The sequence below is a fragment of the Salminus brasiliensis genome, chromosome 24 (genome assembly GCF_030463535.1).
Source record: "Salminus brasiliensis chromosome 24, fSalBra1.hap2, whole genome shotgun sequence".
NCBI lineage: Eukaryota > Metazoa > Chordata > Actinopteri > Characiformes > Bryconidae > Salminus > Salminus brasiliensis.
The window spans coordinates 24,931,221-24,956,971 of NC_132901.1; the positions used below are offsets into that span (position 1 = coordinate 24,931,221).

Sequence of the window (25,751 nt, forward strand, 5' to 3'; positions counted from 1 at the left end):
TTGTGAAAATGCCATCAAAGCCCAGGTACTGCTCGTTTCCAGATGTCTAGGAAGCGGCCCACAGCAGGTCCTACAAGAAGGTTCTCCGTGTTTAAACCCTCCGCTTCAGAGGATTTATCGCCTCCGCTTCGGCGGCTCGGAGAGTGCGGGTTAAGCCAGACTAATAATGATCTTAACCGAAAGCCCAGGAGCGGTGTAGCAAACCTCCAGATGATTTGCTTTGCTGCAGACGTTGAGGCATATCCTAGGCTGCTTATGGTTCCAAATGAACGGCCTGCAGCCTCCATCTAGATCTGTAGGGAAGAAGAAGTCGTCTGGAGGTTTTGCTGGCGGGGTGAAGAATCCAGCTCCAGACCTGCTTTTGCTGGTCTAAGCTGGGCCTTGATGGTCAAGGTGGTGGAAGAGCTGGTCATCCAGGCTAGTTAAGCTGGTTGACCAGCACAACGTCTGTTTTCGGTCCAGTTTATTCAAGCTCAACCAAGCTGGTCTACCAGCAGAACCAGCAGTTTGACCAAGCTCAGTCATACTGGGTCTGCTGGTTGAGCTTGGAGAAGATGGCTCATGCTGATCGACCAATTAAACCATCAAACACGAACCTGCCCTTTGCTGGTCAGCCGGCTAGTCTGATTAGGCTTTGTTTTCCGTGCCTCAGTAGGTCCGGCCTAAAGACCGTCCACTGTGCTGTGTGTTAGTGTGAGCTGAAGGCTAGGAGACCTGTCTGACCGTAATTATTAATGGCACCTGAATTGACCTGGACTCAAGCTTTCTCATGTGCTTTCTTTTAGCCGGTCTGTGTCTCGCTCTGTTGCTCTCTCTCTTTTTGTCTCTCGCACACTATTTCCTGTCTGCCTCTCTCGCGCTCTTTCCCTGTCTGTTTCTCTCTCTTTTCTACTGTCTGTCTCTCTCGCGCTCTTTTCCTGTCTGTTTCTCTCTTTTCTACTGTCTGCCTCTCTCGCGCTCTTTTCCTGTCTGCCTCTCTCGCGCTCTTTTCCTGTCTGCCTCTCTCTTTTCCTGTCTGCCTCTCTCGCGCTCTTTCCCTGTCTGCCTTTTCCTGTCTGTTACTCTCTTTTCCTGTCTGCCTCTCTCGCTCTCTTTCCCTGTCTGCCTCTCTAACGGTCTTTTCCTGTCTGCCTCTCTCGCGCTCTTTCCCTGTCTGCCTTTTCCTGTCTGTTACTCTCTTTTCCTGTCTGCCTCTCTCGCTCTCTTTCCCTGTCTGCCTCTCTAACGGTCTTTTCCTGTCTGCCTCTCTCGCGCTCTTTCCCTGTCTGCCTTTTCCTGTCTGTTACTCTCTTTTCCTGTCTGCCTCTCTCGCGCTCTTTCCCTGTCTGCCTCTCTAACGGTCTTTTCCTGTCTGCCTCTCTCGCTCTTTCCCTGTCTGTTTCTCTCTCTTTTTCTGTCTGCCTCTCTCGCGCTCTGATCCCTTTTGTTATTCTTGCTCTTTTTTCCTTGTCTTCCTCTCGCGCTCTAAATAATTTGTCTCTCTTTTCTTTTTCTCGCGCTCGGATTCCTTTTTGTCTCTCGCTCTCTTCTTGTCTGTCTTTCACGTTCTGATTACTTTTTGTTTTTCTCGCTCTCTTGTCTGCCTCTCGCGCTCTTTTTGTCCCTCTTGCTTTATGATTTCTTTCTGTTAGTCTCGCTCTCTTTTCTTGTCTTCCTCTCGCTTTCTGATTACTTTTTGTTTTTCTCGCTCTCTTGTCTTCCTCTCGCGCTGATTCATTTTTCTCTCTCTCGCTCTCTTTCTTTTTCTTGCGTTCGGATTCCTTTTTGTCTCTCTCTCTCTCTTCTTGTCTGTCTTTGATGTTCTGATTACTTTTTGTTTTTCTCGCTCTTTTGTCTGCCTCGCGCTCTTTTTGTCCCTCTTGCTTTGATTTTTTTCTGTTATTCTCGCTCTCTCTTTTCTTGTCTTCCTCTCGCGCTCCGATTCCTTTTTGTCTCTCTCGCTCTCTTTTCCTTTTTCCCTGTCTCTTTCACACTCTCTCTCTCTCTCTCTCTCTCTCTCTCTCTCTCTCTCTCTCTCTCTCCCTGTCTATACTTCTTTCTCATGCTCTTGCGCACTCTCACTCAGGTGCTCTCTATCTGTCTGTTTTTGTTCAGAGTAGCAGGTTTGGGTCTGGTTCAGGTTTCAAGTTGACCAGTACCAGTCAGGCCTGATCAGGTCTGCCCTTGGAGACCTCTAGATCAGAGTGGCCAGCAAAACCTTCCCCATACGCTGTGATCAGCATCCGCCGTATCTCCAGTGGGTTGATTCATGAAGGGCTTTCCAACAAGTTAGAGAGTGACGCTGATTCATGCAGTCTGCTGAGGATCGGGAATGTAGGACATTTGTATCGGGTGGAAATTTCGAGTGTATTTTCACAGAGCCGACCTCAGTGCATCGCTCCGGCCCTGCAGCGGAGAACTGAAGGAGATATAAAGGGGGGCATGAGTAGCACCGGGCCGAGGTTGGCTGTTTAATTATTTAGCTCCCTTTTCTGTGTGTCGGGGGGATTAATATGCTAAACTTCCCTCCCTGGTCAGGTGCATTCCCTGGCATTAGATCTGGTTAGAGAGTAATGGATGATCTGCAGCAACGCAGTGCGGTCTAATCCCCCATTGTGTTAATATTCATGCTGTTATGATTAATACTACCCATCGGTTCGGTGCCACTAGCGTGCAGTCTTGTCGGGGACTTGGAGCAATGCTGTGTGTGCTGTTAGCAGCCATTTGTTAGCTCTGTGTGGATATAGAGTCAGCTTGGAGTGAAGTGGCTGTCAGTGCCTGTAGGCAAACAGGTCTCTGTTGAGCGATTAGGCAGCATTGCAGCTTATTGAAACGAATGCCTTCCTGCAGCTTCACATGCTGAATGCTGGGCCGCTCTCCAGTCATTTGAAATAGATAAAGAATCAGTGGCTGGTGGAGCTCATAGTTGTTGGCATTCTCACCCATCTAGGCTACATGGACAAAAATATTGGGACATCAGCTCATTTAATCAAGGATATTAAAAAAGAGCTAATCCTGCTTTTGTTTGACTTATTGTAACTGTCTCTACTGTCCTCATCCTCCCTTCCAAATCGTCCCCAAAGTGGATGGAGCGCCATCATCATTCCAAAGAACACAGTTCTTCCACTGCTCCACAGCTCAATGCTGCTGGGGGGGGGGGGGGGGGGGGGTCCTTTATACCCCTCTATAGCCCACGCCTGGCATTAGGCAGCATGGTGCCGATAGGTTCATAATGTTTATCTGCTCCACAGAGTCCTATTCTATTGGCAGTACTTCTTCTCTACAGGGATTTGCACATCTGTGCACATCTGTGTCAGCAATGGGTGCAACCTGAAATAGCAGGATTGGTTCAGAACTTCCGAGCTGCTGAGCACTGTCCAGTCAAATGGCGCCACAGTTAACGCCAAGCTCTATCCTCTGGAAACAGCAACGCGAGATCTTGGGGATTCATTTCACAGTCCAGTGTCGGATTCATTTCACACGGTCGTCTAATTGCCCACTTTTCCAGCCAGATGACGGGCGAATGGAATCAGATAAAGCGCCGCAGTCGCAGGCTCGCATCTAGCAAGTGGATCTGCTTTAGCGATCACAGGAGCGCAAATGCAGTTTGTGGGAAATCGGAGCAAATTTTACACGGTCCCTAAATCCACCACACCAGCTAACAGATGCCTGTGCCGGCCTACGTTGCTTTACACCGAACATTGCTAGTGCTTTAGTCCCCCTAGCACCAGCAATGCTCCCAACATCAGGGGGTCAAGGACTTAACACATGCCCCCTCTGATGCATGCAAAACCAGCCACTGCCCACTGCCTCTGCACTGCATCACCAGGCAGCCGACGCTCTCAGAGGAAAGTCCCGGGTCCCTAAATCCACCACACCAGCTAACAGATGGCTGTTCTGGCCAACAACGCTTTAGTCCTCCTAGCACCAGCAATGCTCCCAACATCAGGGGGTCAAGGACTTAACACATGTCCCCCTCCAAAACCAGCCACTGCCTCTTTCAAATTTTAACACGGCCATCAGGTTACGCCTGGCTGTTTAGGAAAGAGGAGGTTGGTACGTCATACGAGCGTCACACACAGAGCAGGCGCCTGTCCACCGTCCGCTGAATAACCCCTCATATTTCCAAGCCGTATTGATTCCCAGCCGCAGATCCGGGCGCGTTAGTCCGGCTGCCTTTGCCTTTGTTTAGTCTTGTGTTCAGAACCTTTCCAATCAATCACGTTCTCACCTCGAGGAAGTGCTAGACCAAGCGTGTCTCTGCGCTGCATCTTCCCTGGCGCGCTTCGACAGGGAAGTTATTTTCGGGGGGTTTACTGGGTCTGTCTTCAGAGACATCCGTTTGCTTTAGACTAAAAAGACCCCCCCTCCCCCTCTAGCCTGAAATAGCACCCCCCTCTTATGTTTTGAGCATCCACGCGTCACCTACTCCCCGTGAATTCCTAATTCGGTGGAGTGTTAGCATCTCGCTATTAGAGGATGCTCACTCAGGACCTGCCAAACAAACAAAACCAAGCACGAGCAGCATGGGGCTGTCTCTCGAGGATGGGATGCAAAGGGAGGTGGAGTGGTGGAGGGGTGGAGAAGGGGGCGGAGGAGTTCGAGGTTGAGAACGTTCCTTATAAGAAGCTCTTAAAATATCGTAGCTCAGTAGCAGGAGAACAAAGGCTGTTTCTGGGTCAGTGTTCAAGTGGAACAACAACAACTGAATGTTGGTTAGTTTTAGTGCTGGCTTTAGGACTTAGGAGACTCCACAATGCTGTACGGCTTCAGTCCTTAGAAAACTCAAAGTATTGCAATATATATCTAAATATTCATATATTATTTCAGTTTACTTTCAGATTTAATTGATTTTTTTTGTTGTATATCATTAATAGACTAATTATTCAATTTTACAGTTCATTATTACCATTGATTCGTCACGAGAAGAAGCTTTTCTGAATGCATATCAATTTTAATGATTAATTAATAATCAAATTTTCTCAATGCAATTTTGTCATTGGTCATTTTCATACAGTTTCTGTTCCATTTATTACATGTTCAGTTATTTGTGAGTTGAATGTCAGCTAAGCATCTTTGAGGCATTTATAGTGGAGTATTAAAAGTATTATTATTATTATTATTACTATAAATATTACTATTAATATTAATTTAGTTAAAGCAGCTTTACAGAGATTCGGTCCCAAACCTCTGTTGAGCAAGCAAAGGGCAAGGAATAAGTCCCTCACACTGAGAGGATGAAACTCTTAAAAGGGGAACCCATCCTTCTATTGTCGACACCGGATAAATATAAATAAATAACAAAGCATTATTATACATATTATTATACATAGTATTATTATTATTATTATTATTGTTATTATTAATATTACTACTAATAATAATTTAATTAAAGCAGCTTTACAGAGATCCGGTCCAAAAAACCTCTACTGAGCAAGCAAAGGGCGACAGTGGAAAGGAAGAAGTCCCTTAAAACTCTTAAAAGGGGAACCCATCCTTCTATGGTCGACATCGGATAAATATAAATAAATAAATAATAAAGCATTATTGTTGTTGTTATTATTATTATTATTATTATTATAAATATTACTGCTAATAATAATTTAATTAAAGCAGCTTTACAGAGATCCAGGCCCAAACCTCTGTTGAGCAAGCAAAGGGCGACAGTGGCAAAGAAGTAGTCCCTCACTCTGAGAGGATGAAACTCTTAAAAGGGGAACCCATCCTTTTATGGTCGACACCGGATAAATATAAATAAATAAATAACAAAACATCATTATTATTATTATTATTATTATTATTATTATAAATATTACTACTAATAATAATTTAATTAAAGCAGCTTTACAGATATGTTCTGTTATTTATTGCACTGGACAGTGCAATAAATAACAGAACATTTATTATTATTATTATAAATATTACTAATAACAATAATTGAAATTAAAGCAGCTTTACAGAGATCCAGGCCCAAACCTCTGTTGAGCAAGCAAAGGGCGACAGTGGCAAGTCCCTCGCTCTGAGAGGAAGAAAAGCTTAAATGGGGAACCTATCCTTCTATGGTCAACACCGGATAAATATAAATAAATAAATAACAAAGCATTATTATTATTATTATTATTATTATCATCATAGAATGCTGCTTGTGTTAATGCAAGTGGATCAGAGTGGCGTCGGCCAGCGACTACTGTATACTCTCGGCATGTCCGAGGAGTCCACCGCCGCCAAATGTGAGGCTCTTGAGAGATTTATACTCAGATCATGGTACTTGCATCAACCAGACATGCTTTTATCAGAAAACGTCGTGTTTAAAAGAAAGAGGGAGGGAGGACAAAGTGCAGGGAGAGGGAGAGGGAGAGTGCGACGGTCAGACGCCACTGGGGAAATTGCACTGAGTGTACCGCGAGAGGGAGAGCAGAACAGGTTCACCAACACCTTTGATCAAACGAAGCCTCGGATAAGAGGCCGCGTGACCGAATCCTTCGCAAAAAGAGCAGCAATATAAAAGGGCTTTCCAGCTGCTGCAGATCTGCTGTTTTTCCTGCTGTAGGGCTCATGAAACAACACCTCTTACAGTTTTTTAATAAATACAAACTTTCCTCCACCCTCTCCTGCTGAACACCCTGCAGGGCTAATGGTAAAACCTTTATGTTCAGATGGAAGATTCGAAGGAAACACATTGCCATCTACTTCATCTATCCGTGCAGCTTCGTACGCCCAGGCCTTAGGAGAACAAGAGCTCGCGGAAGGCCGCTTTCTCAATTTTGAGAAATAGCTTCGTACAGTAACAAGGGATTTCTGCCTCTCGGGGAGCACGGCTTTACCAAAGCATCTCGGGTTGATGATAACCAGCTGTGATTCCACTGTAGAGCGGTTCTCCTTTGAATTCAGGTTGAAATTAATGCGTCAGAACAGCGTCTGTATTACCAGTGGCAGTCTTGAGGGCAAAGAGCCTTCTGTGTAGTATCTAAACAGATTATGAGACTTCTAACAGTAGTGGAACCCCCTTTTTTGGTGCTTTATAGAACTATAAACTCTGGGAAATCAAGCTGCTTTGAAAGGTTTGTTGAGGAATGCCATAGAAGACCAACTTCTGGATCCGTAAAGAACCATTTTTCTAATGGAGACTGGGTTTAATCCCAAAAATGGAGTCTGGAACCTTTTAAATACAGTCATAACAATTAACAATAAGGAAGATATCGGCCTTATTAACTGGAGAACCACTGGAGAACCAAGGTTGTACTGTTTGTAGTAGAGATGTAGAGTGTGTAGAGAGTGTTCAAAAGGTTCCTCCCACTCCTATGGTTCTTTATGGTTCTTCAGTTGCACAGCTCAAAGAACCCTTTGAAGCACCTTCATGTTTAAGAGTCTAAAATAGTATTTGAGTGTTTGACTGCTGTGGTTTCAGTGACGCGTTGGGTCTCTTACTCAGAGCGTACACTTGTCACCTCCTGACATCCGTCATTCAACGTTCACGCCATTTCTGGCTTTTGCATCATGATATCGTTATTCCTCATCACCATCAGCCTTCACCTCCAGCTCCTGCAAATGGATCTACCCTCTAATCTAGAGTTATCAACCTGCAGATAGAGGCTTCTTTTTTGATCTAATTCATTTGTGAAAAATACTGTAGCTTCTAATCAACAAGGCCTTTTTTCATCGCAGTTCTTGACACTACGTGCACCCTCATTTCAGAGCTGGGAAGAATGGCGATGGCGTTGGCTGTGCAATTTGCAGGGTGAAGGTGATCCTTCCTAAAGGATCCGACTTCAAGCAGTAAAAGGAAGAAACGAATCGTCCGAATCGCCTGAATCATCCAAATCGTCTGAATCATCTGAATCCTTTCACCGCCATCTCCTCCGCAGGCGGTCATTATTACTGGACGTGCTGAAGTAGCGCCTTCATAGAACCTTTGAGAAAAGTGCGAGGTGTTAGAAGTCCTGACTTTGAAAGTGGTGGAGGTGGTGATGCTGCTGTAGCTGCTGCTGCTGCTGTAGCTGTAGTGCTGTAGTGCAGTGTTGCGATAGCTGGGCTCATTGGTAGTGAGCGTGAGAAGACTGAGTGTTCAGAGATTGGGCTTAAAGGTTATTTTGAGAGAAGTCCGCAGTCTTCATCTCCTCAAACCCCAAAAGAGATAAAGGACTGACCTTTCAGTGAGGTGAGGAATGAGGTTCGTTTCACACTCATGCTAGAGCTGGGCAATATGACCGTATTTTATTGTATTGTGATACATTTTCATGTCGGTGCGTAAATACGTGTTTTAGTCTGGTTTAACTGGGAAAATTGCAGCACATTTTAAATAATATCACTATGGGAGAGTGTTTGGATGGTAATTTTAAAAAATCTGATGCATTTTGTCTGCGATCACGTCCATCCTGATGAATATCGTGTATCGTGAAAATATCTTTAAATATCCTGATACAATATTTTTACCGTATCGTAAGTTTAAGGACCCTTCAGTTGATTTTAAGTTCTTCAGACTCACTGTTTTGTGAAATTTTGAATCAAAGGGAGGATCGTCAAATATAACATAACCTGTAACTTAAAAGTTATAATAGATCTCTTTTTACATATTGCCAATACATTATGACCAGCATGACAAGCATACCTTTATATAAGGTGAACATGGACGTATTATATCCTTATATTCGGATATGAAGGCCAAATTAGCGTGGTTCCGCAGTGCACCTGCACTACTTCATAATGCCTTTCATAGTACCAACACCCTTGCAGCCTATCCAAATGGATCCAAGCCTATCCACTCTTCCTAGTGGTTACATCCCATAACAGAACAGTAAGTTGTTCATACGATACAGTGTGTACTAATTGGATGGAGTGCACCCTAGGCCGGCGCCTAGGCGTCAGCAGGGCAGAATTCATTCTTATTACACTCACGAATATCAATAGAAACGTGGCTCTTATAACAGAAGTGGTATAAAAAGTGCAGAAACCGGCCACTAGTGATATATGAGTGGGAGTTCTCGTAATGCCCAACATGGCGTCTGTTCACCGATAAAATCCCACCCTTCAACAATAAGAGCCAATCAGCTTGCTGGCTAGGCCACAAGTGGAGCAGGGTTGTTGTGCCTGAAAGAGAAACCCGCTCTCGATGTGATCTGTGCAAGTTGGTTAACCAGAACAAGTCGAATTTTTCGACCATTATAGAGTCGAACGCTACAAATTAGTAATGCAGTTCTGTCCAGTAGTTTAGTCTATGTGGCTGGACACAACCGCCCAGTGGCATTGGCGAGGAAACACACTTGTCTATGAGGAATTTGCTCATTTTGTCCACAATCTTGAGCCCCACCAGCTGGGCACCCATTCTTATTGTCCAGTATTAAGGGTTGTAATTGGCTGTAAATGTATTTGGATCAGAAGAAAAGGTGCAAACAATGTACCTACATCTCAACGTAGTCCAAAAGGCCTAATTGTGTACTCCAGATGTCCGCTGCATTCGCTTTCCCAGGGGAACGTTGAATTTCTGCCCATGGGTTACCAACCTGGGTAAAACGCTGGGGAGACGAGGCGTCCGCGGGAGAGACGATTGATTGTCTGATTGGGGGGGGGAGATAAGAAGAGCAGATCATCAGAGATATGATTTTATTCGCAGTGACGCATGACCTCGAGTGTTCTGTCTCAGTTTTTGCAGAATTAAGAAGTATCTCATACTGAATATGCTTCAATACTGCCAGTTCCTTCCACCAAAAAGTAGGTCCAGTAACCTAACCAGTTCGGTAAGAGTACTTTCTCAATCTGCAGGATCTGCTTCCGTAGTGGTGTCAAATGGTTGCCCACACTTGCGTAAGAAACTGTCCGATAACTCAAATCTCATTGTTATATTTTATTCATATTAGCTAGTGGCTGTAAAACGGGTCTCCAGGGGCTCTCTGGTGGTCCAGAGTTTTGCTAGAAACTCAGATATTTCAAAATAAAAAGGGGCTTCAAATGGGCCTTGGACTGATTCTGTAAAATTGCCACTTTTGAACCATGTTTGTAAAAGAGACGTGGGAATGTGAAGAACCTTTAAATTGGCAAAATGCCTTTTTTAATTAAATAAAGGTTCTTATGACCTTTTAGACCTTCTAAATTACAAACACGGTTCTTTGTAGAACCAAAAAATAAATAATAAAAAGTATCAGGAGGTTTTACGTTTGCATCGTATTGAAAGTGTGAATGCAGTCTGAGGTAGGCTGCTGATCATAACGGAGCTGACCCTGCAAAATTAAGAAGTAGGTAAGTATCTCATACTGAAAATGCTTCCGTACTGCCAGTTCCTTCCTCCAAAAAGTAGGTCCAGTAACCCAACCTGAGTTACGCTTATTAGTAAATAAGGGAAATGCCGAATAAAGAGCTTTTAGAGGCTAATATGTGTAACGCTACATGTGTACAAGTGTAGCCACTATGAGGTTCCCTCCATATCCACTTTATAAATCTACAGCTGCCAGCTTTTATCCTGGATCACTCCTGGATGCTTTCCTTTTATATGTTGCGGTCAAATAGGGGGGCAAAGGTTGCTGGAAAGTGCAGCCTGTCTGACTTTGACCTAGCTCTGGAGGTATCCCAATGAGATGAATGTCATGTGTTTGGGTGAATCACGATATATAGACTAGAGCTTCCATTTCTCTGCTTTAAATATTTTATGGGACTCGCAGCATCAAATCTCAGCCCCTGTAAAAAAGGATAAACTACAGCTAAGGCTAAGGACTCTTCCATTGGAATTAGTCTGGTCAGATGTATTGGGTATGCAGATGTGGTTGGTGTGGCGCAACAGATAACACCACTACCTGCCACTGAGCTACCACACCATGTGGGAGACTGGGGTTCAATTCCCGGTCTGGGTGACTGTGCTGCGCTACACCAATAAGAGTCCTTGGGCAAGACTCCTAACACTACATTGGCCCACCTCTGTAATACCAGTAACCTTGTAAGTCGCTCTGGATAAGAGTGTCAGCTAAATGCCATAAATGTAAATGTAAATGTATGCTGTTCAATTCTTTGAAGATTTGCATTATAGAATCTGATCAAATGGCTGAAAACAGTGATATTATCCATCTATTCCATTTCTGATCTTATTAAGAGATGAAGCAGTGTAGTCTATTCTGTTGCCACTTGTCTGAAGCGGGTGGCATGAGAACAAATGGTGAGCATGTCTTCAATTATAGAAGAAATTCTATAATTTTAGCAAAACAAAGCCTCTGAAATATAATTAACATGGAAATCCTGTATTATGTAAAGATGCTGTGTTTATTTGTTTATTTATTTCTATTTTTTTGGGCCAGGCCTGATGGATTCACAGCTCAGCTGGCGTATTATGTGGTGCTCCAGCTCCTATATGGGCCGTTCAGTAAACAAACAAATCAATATGGCAGAGGAGTCAGATTAACCCCCAAACCTCTTCATATGTTCTGATCAATAGTTCCTGGGTTTCATTGTAGCTGTTCCAGTTTTATGACTGTTGTTGTTGTGACTCACTTCAATGAAGCCTGTAAGCAGTGAGAACATATGCACCAGAGATGAGTAAGTCTTTCATCTCCTTCTTTTCCAGCTCTGTATTCAATCATCCTCTTCTGCGTCTTCTTCTGGATTCCGTTTGTTTACTTCTACTATGAGGAGAAGGACGAGGAGAACGGCAGCAAGTGTTCGGTAAGAGTACTTCCTCAATCTGCAGGATCTGCAAATGGTTGCCCACACTTACATAAGAAACTGTCAGGTAACTCAAATCTCATTGTTATTTTCTATTCATATTAGCTAGTGGTTGTAAAACAGGTCCCCAGGGACTCTCTGGTGGTCCAGAGTTTTGCTAGAAACTCAGATATTTCAAAATAAAAAGGGGCTTCAAAAGGATCTTGGACTGATTCCATAAAATAGCCACTTTTGAACCTTGTTTGTAAAAGAGACGTGGGAATGTGAAGAACCTTTAAATTGGCAAAATGCCAATTTTCTAATTGGCATTTTTAATTAAATTGCCTTTTTTAATTAAATAATGATTCTTAGGACCTTTTAGACCTTCTAAATACCCACCTGGTTCTTTGTGGAACCAAAAAAAAAGGTTATGGTCGCATCGTATTGAAAGTGAATGCAGTCTGAGGTAGGCTACTGATCATAACGGAGCTAACTATGCTAACCCGACATTCTAGCAGGCTATTTTGCGCTATTTAGGGAGGAGCTAACCAGCTTTCCAACTAGGGCTGCAACAATGAATCCATTGTTCCGTTTGGAACGGCATTTTCTGTTTTTTGTTTGTTAACTGGACAATGACAGTATTGGGGTGTGTGTGTGTGTGTGTGTGTGTGTGTGTGTGTGTGTGTGTGTGTGTGTGTTTCATTCTCAGTTTAATTCGCTTAAGCTTCAAGTTTTGAGTATAAGTATGAAGGGCAATTCATCCTGTCTCACTCCTCACTCCCCTTATTTTTCTTTTATTATTTCATTTTATGAATAAATTTTATTTGATTTCATGTAATCTATTATTACTGAATTATTGTACGCACTTTTTTGCGCTGTGATTCAATGTTCTATTTTTAAATAAAGGCATTGAAATGTATTTTTTAATCCGATTCATCGATTAATCAGAAAAATAATCGACAGATTAATCGATTAAAAATAATCGTCAGTTGCAGGCCTATTTCCAACACAACATAAAAAGATCACTCCTTACTCCCCCTTATTTTTCTTTAATTATTTCATTTTATGAATAAATTCGTAATAAATTTTATTTAATGCATCTATTATTATTGAATTATTGTACGCACTTATTTGCTCTGTTATTCAATGTTCTGTTTTTAAATAAAGACATGGAAATTTATTTTTAATCCAATTCATCGATTATTCGGGGGGGGGGGGGGATCACCAGATTAATCGATTATTAAAATAATCGTTAGTTGCAGGCCTATTTCCAACACAACACAGAAAGATCTGAGTGCTGTGGGGTACCATGTAACATATCCACAGCCTTCCAAAGAAGACCACCTGCCTTTATGGTGGAGGATCCACCCAAACGTCCAGATTTGTGGAGGGTAAACTTGGTGCTGCCACTATGGCCCAAAGATTCCTGCCTGCCATCAGCAGCCGGAGCCTGAGAGAGCACAATTGGCCTTGCTCTCTCCAGGTGGATAGGTGACCCTCTCCCCTCATCACCTCCAGAGCTTCGTAACCGAGCCATTTCTCTGGGTAAGGATGTTCTGGTGTCGGCCGGAGGTTTAGCACCTTCAACTCCAGGCTCAGGTTGTTTATCTGAAATTCTCCTCTTTACCAGTTACTGAGACCCACGGAGCTTATTTTGCTACTCCCTGTATGTTCATCATCATCCCTGTGGCTGGAAACTGAATGACGGATCCACCGTAGCATTGGACGTTCTGCGCAAAATAAACGAAGATGGCCGCGCTGGCCCACTGTTTATCGGGAAATTGCCTGAATAGGGATATTTTACAGCTTGCATTTAAAGCAGAACTTAGTGTGAAGAGGGGGAGTAGAGGGGGGGTGGTGGTCTTATTTCAACAGAGGACCGCCAGAGCTAAATTTGAATAAGTAAAGATGATTACAGATTCGGCGGTTCTCCTATATTAGCCCAGCGAGTCCAGGCAGGCCGCCTCAGCAGAAAGTCGGGCTGCGGGAGCTTGCGAGGTGGCATATGAAAAACGCTCTTTCCTTGCGAGCAGTTTCACTCGCAGAAATCTCAAATATTTGTCTCCAAGGGCACTGCAGTGATGTGGAGATTACATGCTGAGGAGCCTTCTGCCTTTTCTGGAGTGTTGATTTAGAGTTGACAGGGACTCTCTGTCTCTTCCTCAGTCTCTTCCTCAGTCTCTCTCCCACTCATCCTCTCTTCAGGGCCTCATTGTGTAACACTGGAAATCCAGAGACTAATTTTCTAGTCATGGGGAAATTGGAGGTTTGGAGGATTTAAGGCACTTTACACTGATCAGCCATAACATTAGTACCACTTACTTACTGTAATACAGGAAGGTCCCTCTTGTGCTGCCACAACAGATCTGATTGAGGCTGTTGAGGCATGGTGTCCTGTGGTATCTGGCACCAAGACTTACTATTAAGGACTATTAAGGGGGTCCCACTTGTGGAGTCCATGCCTCGAATGCTCAGATCTGTTAAAGCAGGTCTGTTAAGACCCCCGAAGGTTTCCTGTGGTATATGGCACCAAGACTTACTATTAAGGACTATTAAGGGGGTCCCACTTGTGGAGTCCATAGCTCGACTGCTCAGATCTGTTATAGCAGGTCTGTTAAGACCCCCAAAGGTTTCCTGTGGTATCTGGCACCAAGACTAACTATTGAGGGGGTCCCACTTGTGGAGTCCATAGCTCGAATGCTCAGATCTGTTATAGCAGGTCTGTTAAGACCCCCGAAGGTTTCCTGTGGTATCTGGCACCAAGACTAACTATTAAGGGGGTCCCACTTGTGGAGTCCATACCTCGACTGCTCAGATCTGTTATAGCAGGTCTGTTAAGACCCCCGAAGGTTTCCTGTGGTATCTGGCACCAAGACTAACAATTAAGGGGGTCCCATTTGTGGAGTCCATACCTCGACTGCTCAGATCTGTTATAGCAGGTCTGTTAAGACCCCCGAAGGTGTCCTGTGGTATCTGGCACCAAGACTAACGTTAGCAGCAGATCCTGTAAGTCCTGTAAGTTGTGAGGTGGGGCCTCCATGAGCATCAACAAGCCTTGGGTGCCCATGACCCTGCCGCTGGTTTACCGGTCGTCCTTTCTTTGAGCACTTTTGGTAGGTGCTGACCACTGCAAACCAAGAACTCCCCATAAGACCTGCTCTTTTGATGTTTTGGAGATGTTCTGACCCAGTTTTCTTAGATTCTCAGATTTGCTTGCCCATTTTTCCTGCTTCCGACACTTCCATCATCTTCAAGGACTGACTGATCACCTGCTGCCTATTATATCCACCCCTCCACAGATGAAGCCACTGTAGATGAAGAAGATAGTCAATGTTTTTCACTTCATCTGTCAGTGATGCTAATGTTATGGCTAATAGCTGTATGTTCAGATGTTTATGTGCAAGTTTAATATGCATCTTGTCATGTATGGAAATTATGGAAAAGCCCTGGAAGACTGGGCCCCAATAAGACTGGGCCCCTGCTCATCGAGAGCTGACAGAGGGCAGAACGTCTTTCTTTTTAAGCTGAATTTAGTAAAATTTAGTAAAAATCGAAACCAACGAACAAAGCAAACAAACAGGTAGGCGGTGAACTATCCCATCGCTCTGTTCTCATGGCTTTGCAGCATATCCATCAGCACTGGTTAGGTCGATTAGCGGCAGCCCAGCACAATCAATACGACCTCCTCGCTGCAGTTTGGCGCTTGTGTTTATGTGTATTTCAGCTCTGAACCGCCGCCCAAAACAGGTGATTTCTCGTAAATATGACTGCAATTTTCACTATCATCAAAGCAGATTTTGTGCAAGCGCCGTATTGATTTCCTACGCCAGGTCTAATAGTTCTGTTATGGGTGTTTTCTGTTGCAACTGGTGTAAACAACTGTGAAAACCCTCTTAATTCAATGGAATTACCACCCGGTGCTCCTTTTTTAAGGCCTAATAATAACCATGCAGTTCTATTACACACAGATAACGGGTATCTTACCATCCTGAACACATTTGGCAGTAAAATGAGCATTATTTACAGTATTATAAATCTTATTATTTATAGTTGCGCAATGCAAAGCGACAAATGCAGCTTTATCGTAATCCGACTTCATATGAATCAGTTTTCTTCCTAGATTCCAAAGTTTTTGAGTGTTTGGGGTGATTTCCAATATTTATTTAGTCTGGGACACAAATTCCGCCATTTATCAACATTGTGGTAACCACCTAGCAACACCACAGCAACCACCTAGCAAAATTTATTTATTTATTATATTATATAACCACCATTAAATCAAATGTAATTATTTTTGCAACTGGCATTATTACAAAGCAGCTTTACAGGAATCCATAATCGGACAGGAGATCATAAAACTTAACCCCCCACCAGTGAGCAGCCAATGGCGATAGTGGCAAGGAGGGCTGGAGGATGGGCTGGAGAAAGGGCTTGAGGAAGAAACCTTGGGAGGAACCAGGGCTCACTGTCCTCCTCTGATCAGAACTAATTATTAATTATTGATTATTAATTCTTTACAAAATATAACAATTATATGAATTCAAATATAATATATGCAGGTAGTAAAAAATGCATAAAGCATAAAATAAAAATATATTTATAAAAAAATATATGTGGTACAGTGGCAGCACTGGCAACAAATACCTTTCTGCATATTCAATAAGAGAAGCATTTAGAAAACGCATGTTTGTAAGTGCAGGGGGTCTTTAATTATACAGAAAGTCTCTTCCCCGATCAATCAGGTGTCATCATTACCAAACTGAAAGCAAATTCATTTCCTCTTTAATTACAGCAAGCCAAAAACGCACTGAAGTACACAATCGGATTCCTCGTCGTCTGTGCTGCGCTTCTCCTAATTGGGTAAGTACCTGGCATAGCTCTGAGGGTCCACATCACACCTGCCACACCTGTGAGTTTGTCTGTTTTAAAAGCCTCTTTTTTTTGTCACTAATTTTTTAATGATGAATAGTCCTGTCACAAAACCGATGCTTACTTCTTGCCACCTGCTTATTCAAAAGGAGCCATCCCTGTCATGTCTGTGGTTCTACACCCACTCAGTTCCTGAGGCGTGAGCTGTAAAAGAACGCTCCAGTCTTAGAACCCACGAGGGAGTCGGAATACTGATGGCGAGCTTTTTATTAATTATTTATTTATTAAATTTTTTTTTTTGTGCAAAAATTCCCTTTGTCCAAACTTTTTTCTCCTCTGTTCAAATCCTCTGTACTTGCAAGCCTCCTGTCTGTCATTTGGTTAACAGAGAGTGCTAACGCAACAGGGTATCTCCTCCTCCGCCGGCAGTTAGAAGGCCTCGTAGTGATGGATAGACTTGTTATGCCTGTATTCTGAAATAGAAATAATTTTAGATGCCCTTATTTTATCCTTGTTTGGGCCTTTGGATCTGTTTGTCCTAAGAAACGTGTCTTCTAGGGCTGGCCTATATCGGCGGGGGGAAAGTCACCTTGTGATGTTTTGGTATTTCGCATTAAAATTTGTCATATTTTAAAAAACTAAAAACAAAAAGGGGTTTTCGAGGGGGGATAAAGGTGGGTTTCCAGTCTTTTTGCACATTATACATAATGGACAGCATGTGATACATGTAATATTGCAGACCTACACAGATTCCACACCCTGACAGTTACAGGAGAATCAGCATTGCTCACTGTATCTACGAGTGGTCATAATGTTGTAGACAAGAGCGTTAGTGAGGTCAGGATGTTGTCAGGATGATCACCACCCTACTTCCCATCAACTCATCCCAAAAGAATTAGTTGGAACACCATCCATCCATCCATCCATCAATCATTCCAGAGTACACAGTTCCACTGCTCCACTGCTCCACGGCTCAATGCTGGGGGGCTTCATAGCACTTTTGCCTACTCATGCATTAGCCATGGTGCCAATAGGCTCATGTATATCTATCTGATGTGTTTCTTTGCCCTTGATACCCTTGAAATTGGATAAAACTATGAAATAAGCTGGTGTCCCAATATTTTTGTCAATATAGTCACTGGTAACCCTTTCTCTTACGGTGTCTGACCTTGTGATATTTTGGTATTTTGCATTAAATATTGTCATATTTAATGTTTTTGAGGAGGGATAAAGGTGGGTTTCCAGTCTTCTTGCCCATTATACATGATGGACAGCATGTGATACATGTGATATTGCAGACCTACACAGATTCCACACCCTGACAGTTACAGGATAATCAACATTGCTCACTGTATCTACGAGTGGTCATAATGTCAAACAATCAACAGCATAATAAAATATGTATTTAAACATTTTTAAATGCTGAAAACGATTGGGTTTGGTCTTTTTTTTGGTGTGCCATGGCTAAGGATTGGCCTACAAGCCCTGTCTTTGACCAATCAAAGATATTCTTTGCCTGTATCAATCAAGACATCCATATAATCCAACAAACATTTGGGGCCCTAGTGTACACCCTGCTCAAGGCTCCTCGTGATGCTAGCTGCTATCTTACACCCCGTCAACAGTCTATTTTCACCTGCGTTCTAAAAACAGCAGCGCTGCTTGCGAATATATCTACGCTGATGGGCGCGGTGGTCTCAAAATGAGGGGTGTTCAGGTCAATTTCTAGTGTTTTGCTACGTATATTGGCAGCGGAAAACACAGGAGGAGCTCTACTGACTGAAAAAAAAACAACCTCGGCAGACGTTCGGCAACAGTCAGACGTTCGTTGCTATCTTGGCAGTGAATTGTCAATACAGGCACGTGCAGCCCAACCCTCGTTACCCCCCCCCCCCCAACTACTTTACACCACTGAAATCCGCACAGCAATCCTCCAAGGTCACTCAGACCGCACTACGGCTCTTAAAGGGAGCAGCGAGTGACACGCTGATTGGTTTATTACTGCACGTTATGCCCTAAGAGACTTAGTACATGAATTTTACACATTTTGAGGCGTACTTTTCCCGTCGTTATGATAGCAAAGACACACGACACGCCCTAAATCCAGCTGCACGGTTCACGGCTCGCGTAACATCGCTAAAATAGGGCTCATGGTCAGAGGTCATCCTGACTTCTTCCCGTCTAAATCCGGGCAGGAATTAACCAACCTAGCCACGAATGGCCTGTTGGACTTGACCCTCTAGAGCCTGCTACAGTAGAATGTCTATAGACCTGTTGAGGTGCTCTGCCCAGGCATGTCCCGTTTAACCTCAGCTTGACTCACTTGGTCCCTGACGGAGCCTGCATGGCATAAACATAATGGATTTCTTTTCCCACGCTTCAGGAATAGCATGCTCACTCCTCAGGTCATATCATTTAATGTTCTTTCAGCCATTAAATGGTGCTTGCATGGGATGGGGATACCTTGATCACAGAAAGGGGAAGAGAGACATGTGACATGGGTCTAATTTCAAAGTCAGGATGGAGCCTCCGACAGAAGCAATTTGGTGTCCATCTTGCCCGGTTCGGCTTTTTTTGTTCCACCGGGGGGGATTGTTGTGCGGCTCCCTTGATGTACAAGGACATGATAGCTTTTCCACCCTTTCAGTACGAAGCCAGAGATACCGGTCCTCTCCGCTCGCAGCTGTTCATTTGTTGAGCGCCAGTCCAAATGCGCTTGCTTGCTTGCTTGCTTGCTTTTGTCGGCACACCGACTGGTCTCAGCCAAGGTTGGAGCTCTTAAATTGAGGCTTGACCTCTTTCAACCTTCTGTGTTCACTCTGGATGGATTCCTTTTGTGGAGTCCTCTGGAGAGACCCCAAAAAAAAACACTCTGCTTGTGCCGGCCTTGGTCGGGGTTTAGAGGTGGAGGTTTTGGGGGATTTCTTCAGCAGTTTATTAAAGCATTAATACACTGAAGGGTCTAAAAGTTTGTGGACACCCCTTCTCATGGATGCATTCAGCTAAGCTGCAAAACTTGCTGGGATGCACCCATTGTTGCCAAAGATGTGCAAATGCACACAAAGCTTGGCTAGGCAGTTGTGGCTTAGGAATGTTAATGACAGGGTTGTGGGTTCAGATGCAAAAACGTAGATAAATTACCAATATATACACAATATAAATAATAGATGTAAAAAAAATAATTAATATTTTTAAAAGAGACCTTTGGGCCTTCAAAAGACCTTCACAAGGTCCCAAAAGGCCTTCAAAGGGTCCCAAAGGTCTCTAGAACCTACCTTCTGAAGCCTTGTGTAAAGAACCTTTACATCAAGTGACTTTTTAAAGGTTCTTTAAACTCACTTTTCCTAAAAAATAAAGACAATGCCTTAGAAGCACCACTTTTGGTCATTAAAGAACCAACGCATGAGAACCATTCAATTGGTAAAGAACCTTTACATCAAATAAAGGTTCTTTAAACCTTTAAAAAGGTTCTTCAGACTCACTCTTCTCTGAAAAGAAAAGAAATGAGCTTCTAATGGTTCTTTGAGTCATGAGAAGCATAAGGAACCTTTAAGACCTTTTAAGGTCTGTAGAACCTACCTTGGAACCATTTTCGTGAAGCCTTGTGTGAAGAACCTTTACCTCAAGTGACTTTTGAAAGGTTTTTTAATCTCACTTTTCCTAAAAATAAAGACAATACCTTAGAAGCAAAACTTTTGGTCACTTAAAGAACCAACGCTTGAGAACCATTCAATTGGTAAAGAACCTTTACTTTAAATAAAGGTTCTTGAAAGGTTCTTTAAACCTTTAAAAGGGTTCTTCAGACTCACTTTTCTCAAAAAAGAAAAAAGAAAGGGGCTTTGAATGGTTCTTTGAGTCATGAGAAGTGTGAGGAACCTTTAAGACCTTTTAAGGTCTTTAGAACCTGGCTTGGTTCTGAAGGTATTTTTTACACTGTCCCATCTAAGGAACCCAGGTGGTGCAGAGTGTATGGAGGTCCTTAAATTTAATGATTTCAAAGCAACATCCCAAAATCTCATCCCCTCGCTCTCTCTCTCTCGCTCTCCACCTGGTGCTAATTTAGATGTTCGTCTGCGCCGGTGTCAGTTTGAGTGGCATCTTCGCTAATTAACCTGGTATGTGGTTATGGTTCCTAATTGCCTGAAGCGCTGTGAGCGAATGTGAAGATGTAGTCTGCGTTTGGCGAAGCATCACCCTCAGTCACATGTTGGACATGCTGCTCCAGCACACGTTTTGTTTAATAAGACACTTTTGGAACGCTGGAGTGCTGCGCTTAAACCCACTAAAGAGGCTGCAGCTCACGTCCGGGGGCTGTTTATGAAACTGTCTCTGCAGACGAGCTCCGCTACCAGGGGATGGAGGTGGGAGAGTTTGTATGAATTGATTTATTTTCCTCTCAGTGCGGTTGAGTTTTTTTTTTTTTTTGGTCAGAGATGAACATATCTCCAGCTTTGCTCTGACCCCACAGCCATGGAAACCACACACAGCCTGTGGGTGTATTAAGATCTGTACATGCAGAACATGTTAGCTCAGAGCATCCACATACAACAACAGCTAGGGTTAAAGATAGACTAGCTTGTATACTGGATTATTACCTGCCTGTACTGGGTATTTGTACATAGGCTGTATGGACAAAAGTATTGGGACACCACTTGTTCATTGTTTCGTCTGAAATCAAGGGTATTAAAATATATATATCTCTATTATATGTCTCTGCTGTCCAGGGAAGGTCTGCTGGGTTCATTGTATTTAGCAACAAGAGCGTTAGTGAGGTCAGGATGTTGTCAGGATGATCACCACCCTACTCCCCACCAACTCATCCCAAAAGAATTAGTTGGAACACCATCCATCCATCCATTCATCCATCCGTCATTCATTCCAGAGGACACAGTTCCACTGCTCCACGGCTCAATGCTGCGTCGCTTCATAGCACTTTTGCCTACACATGCATTAGCCATGGTGCCAATAGGCTCATGTATATCTATCTGATGTGTTTCTTTGCTCTTGATACCCTTGAATTTGGAAGAAACAATGAAATGAGCTGGTGTCCCAATACTTTTGTCAATATAGTCACTATTAACCCTTTCTCTGACGGTGTCTTACATGGAATTGATTGATAGAAACCCATTTGTAACGCATTACCAGCACCTGCCGGCACATTTATAGCACGTATGTTGACATGCCTACATTTCATTCCAGCTGCCGAACCCGACTGGCTCCCGACGCTAAGTGTGATTTAAGTGATGACGTGAATTTACAGCCGGAGTGTGTTCGCCGTCACAAGTTTAGAAGCTACAGTAGCAGATCAGCCACAGTGAATTACTGCTAATCCATGTCGTCCGTCACAGGGCCTTCGTACCGTTGCAGCCTCCGCCTAACCAGAACTCCACCCAGTGGGAGAAGGTGAAGTACCTGTTCGAGGAGTTGGGCAGCAACAGTAAGTGCCATTTACCCCTTTTTTTCACATTTGCCTTTCCGTGACATGCCGTAGTACCTGTCCAGCTGACATATGCCGGGAGAAGCCACAGGTTAGAGTAAGCATCTCCTGAACCTCAGCCTCCACCTCCACCCACCCTCGACAGCAGCTTCGCTCACACTGGCATTGTTATTGTCGAGCCTGATTGAAAAGGCGCGTGCCACAAAAAAGAAAGAAAGAAAGAAATAAAAACGACGGACGCCGTCAAGGGGTGACACGCTGGGTTGGCAGTGGCGACATTTAGCCTCGTCAGCGTCAGCGCACCTCGTTGTGCCGGCTAGACCCTCTGGAAAAAGCCATCGCTGCTGTTCGGGTGTCAGTCAAGGCCCCTCTCCTCCCAGCTAAAAGCAGGTGCCTTGGACCCACTGCATTTATCCATGAAGACATGCTGGTTCCTATTTCCGTGGGTGCACACAAAGGCTGGCGCTATTTCATGTGATTATTTTTGAGAATCTGCAATGTGCCTCAAATTATGTGAAGAACTCAGCACGCCATGTCTAATTCCAGCACATCATTGCACCCAGTGCTCCCTGATCATTCTTAGATTTCACCAAACAACGCGTGCTGGAGATTGCACTGGAATTGCGACGGGTCGTGGAATAATGGCCTCAGTAGTCTTAGTTATGGTGCTGTGTGGCATGAGATGGGTATGATTACTAACAGAGCATCTTTTAGAATATAACCGAGGCTGTGTAATTGAGGGGATACATAGAAAATCATAGTAAGCTCCAATAACTCAAACCCTAAAAACATTGGAGCCTCAGCAATTCCAGATCCAGGTTTACTGTCTCTGTTTGCTTTTACAGCATCAAAAACACTCAATTTTGACTTCTGATTTCTGGTGGAGGATCCATCTCCCTCTAACCTTTAGAAAAGGGAAGAACCTTTATATCAAGTGATTTTCGAAAGGTTCTTTAACTCACTTTTCCTTAAAAAAAAAAAAAATGACAATGCCTTAGAAGCACCACTATTGGTCACTTAAAGAACCAGCGCCTGAGAACCATTCAATTGGTAAAGAACCTTTACATCAAATGAAGGTTCTTTAAACCTTTAAAAGGGTTCTTCAGACTCACTCTTCTCTAAAAAGAAAAAAGAAAGGAGCTTCTAATGGTTCTTTGAGTCATGAGAAGTATGAGGAACCTTTAAGACCCTTTAAGGTCTGTAGAACCTACCTTGGAACCATTTTCGTGAAGCCTTGTGTGAAGAACCTTTACATCAAATAACTTTCAAAAGGTTCTTTAAAATCTCACTTTTCCTAAAAATAAAGGCAATACCTTAGAAGCACCACTTTTGGTCACTTAAAGAACCAGCGCCTGAGAACCATTCAGTTGGTAAAGAACCTTTACATCAAATGAAGGTTCTTTCAACCTTTAAAAAGGTTCTTCAGATTCACTCTTCTCTAAAAAGAAAAAAAGAAAAAAGAAAGGGGCTTTGAATGGTTCTTTGAGTCATGAGAAGTGTGAGGAACCTTTAAGACCTTTTAAGGTCTTTAGAACCTACCTTGGTTCTGAAGGTATTTTTTACACTGTCCCATCTAAGGAACCCAGGTGGTGCAGAGTGTATGGAGGTCCTTAAATGTAGTGATTTCAAAGCAACATCCCAAAATCTCATTCCCAGTTTGCTGTAGTTTAAAAGAACAGTGGCAAATATTATACTAATGATGCATATATTAATAAATAATTAACTAATTAACTCAATTTTGGTTTTCAGCTTCCCACACATGCGTCTTAACTTATACTACGTCGCAAATGGGCTGGACGAAATGGCCAAAATTGATACAATCCATACAAATATGCATATCTGGACTAAATATGAACATGAATTGCCTATAAAATCACTGAATCAAAACTGTAGGCCGTAGTCATACACACCACACAGCACCAAAGTATGAATGCAGTCTAAAGCAGGCCACTGCTGGAGGTCAGGCTGGTCAGGCCAGAATGGTCACTACCCCACCTCATCCCCAACTCTTCCAGAAAGTACGGGATGGAGCACCACCATCATCCATCATTCCAGAGAACACAGCTCTTCCACTGCTCCACAGCTTCCCAATGCTGGGGGGCTTTATACTATGCATTAGGCAGCATGGTGCCAGTAGGTTTATGTTCCTCTGCTCCAGGAGTCCTATTCTATTGGCACTACTTTGCCTATAAAATCTGGGTATGGTATAGAGCTTTGTGCTCTGATCATAAAGTGGCTAGCTATGCTAACCCGACATTCCAACAGGCTAATTTAACGAGATTTAGAGAGGGCTGACCAGCTTTCCAAAGGGTGGTGGGGGGGACCACATCCAAAGAAGAGGACCGACGTCTGTGGTTGAAGGTGTTAAATGTAAAACATCCACCCGTGCGCCCATACGTCTGCTCTTACCATTTTGAGGGGGTGTTTGTGAGGCTGTCAAGCAAGACGTTGGCCACAGAGCTAACCTAGCTAAGAGCCTCACAAGCACCTGGCACATCTGCATCTCAGGAGCTTCACAACTGAGCCATATCTCTGGGTAAGGATGCTCTGAGGTTGGTTTCCCCTCCACAAAATGGTAAGAGCAGACGTGAGGTGAGGTGACGTTTAGGTGGGTGTTTTCAAGTTAGCGCCTTTAGCTTAAGATGCCGGTCCTCTTCTTAAGACGGTGGATCTACGGTAAATGGAGCCCCACAACACTCAGATTTCTTCATATTGGGTCATATTTTATGATAAACAAACGTACAAAATGTCCTGAAGTCTTGTTACATGCTTGCAAGTAAAGGTCTACAGTTGTTTTTTCCCTCTGTCAAAGTTACCAGTTCAGAGATGCTAGGATTTGTTATGATATTAATAATAAATGCATATGTTCAGGTGATTATTCAGGTCTTATAGCAATGCAGCTGTAATGCTCTGGTTGTTTTCTCACTGTTGACTGCGAGAATTGGGAATAGCGTGCTCAGATGGGCTCATCTCCAAAAGAACCCTTCAGGTGCCTGTTAGCAACTGGGAATCAGTGTGGGGATCAGCCCATCTGCCAGGAACTCTACACCTTCCCATTCCCCTCGAAATCCCTCCCAAGCTGCTGCCTATCCTGACCCCGCTCTCTGTTCACGACCTTCCCTTTCTAACACGTCGAAAAAATTGAGCAACCCCCTTCTTTTCTAATTCGCTGGTTTCTTTTCTTTTCTGCTCCAGATGGGAGGTTAATTGAGCGAAGGGAAGGCGCACCCGATAAGACGCCTCGTGACCCCTCGCCCTCCTAACACTTCATTTAGACTGATGCCGTTCGCCCATTACAGCGTCTGCGTCAGACCTTTGAGCTCCTGGCCACTCTCTGAGCCACGGCGCTGTGCGACCTCTCAGCCTCACGCGCCTCTGAAGGCCGTAGTCTCATTTGAAGGTCACATATGAACTCCTGTAATGGAACCTTGTTACTGTCCATGTGTGAATACGAGCTCCGTTGCCTTGCTCTGAAGTCTTTCGAGAAGTCCACACTCTCCCTTGTTAGCCAGGGTGGTGACTTCACACCACTGCGCTCGTTTCTCGACCTCCTTGGTGCGCTGGAGCCAGTCTAATCCAATGACACTCTCGAGTAAGTCTGAGTAAGTCCGGCTCCTCGGAGTTCTCTTCCACTAGGCCTCTGCTTTTAATGAAACCCAACTCGGAGAAGAAGAACCAAGAACCCCTCCATGTCTTGTAGGAGAAAGCCTGTTGGTCATAATCAGGGTCTGGGTGGGCCAAATGCTTCCTTCATTACCCTCCTGTAATGATGGATGGGGCGGATGTGGCCCACTGCTCGGATTCTCACCCTTCTTCCCAGACCCTTTGGAATGGGTCTGAGGCT

The 25,751-nt window shown here is 43.7% G+C and overlaps 1 protein-coding gene across 1 annotated transcript in view; it reads left to right on the plus strand.

Moving 5' to 3' along the window:
* lmbrd1 (LMBR1 domain containing 1) overlaps window positions 1-25,751 on the plus strand; it is a 149,534-nt gene that overhangs the window by 35,961 nt on the left and 87,822 nt on the right. Inside the window, exons 4-6 of the mRNA XM_072669950.1 lie at window positions 11,525-11,622; window positions 16,394-16,461; window positions 21,819-21,907. Of these exons, the coding sequence (XP_072526051.1) occupies window positions 11,525-11,622; window positions 16,394-16,461; window positions 21,819-21,907 (255 nt within the window). The remainder of the gene's footprint in view (window positions 1-11,524; window positions 11,623-16,393; window positions 16,462-21,818; window positions 21,908-25,751) is intronic.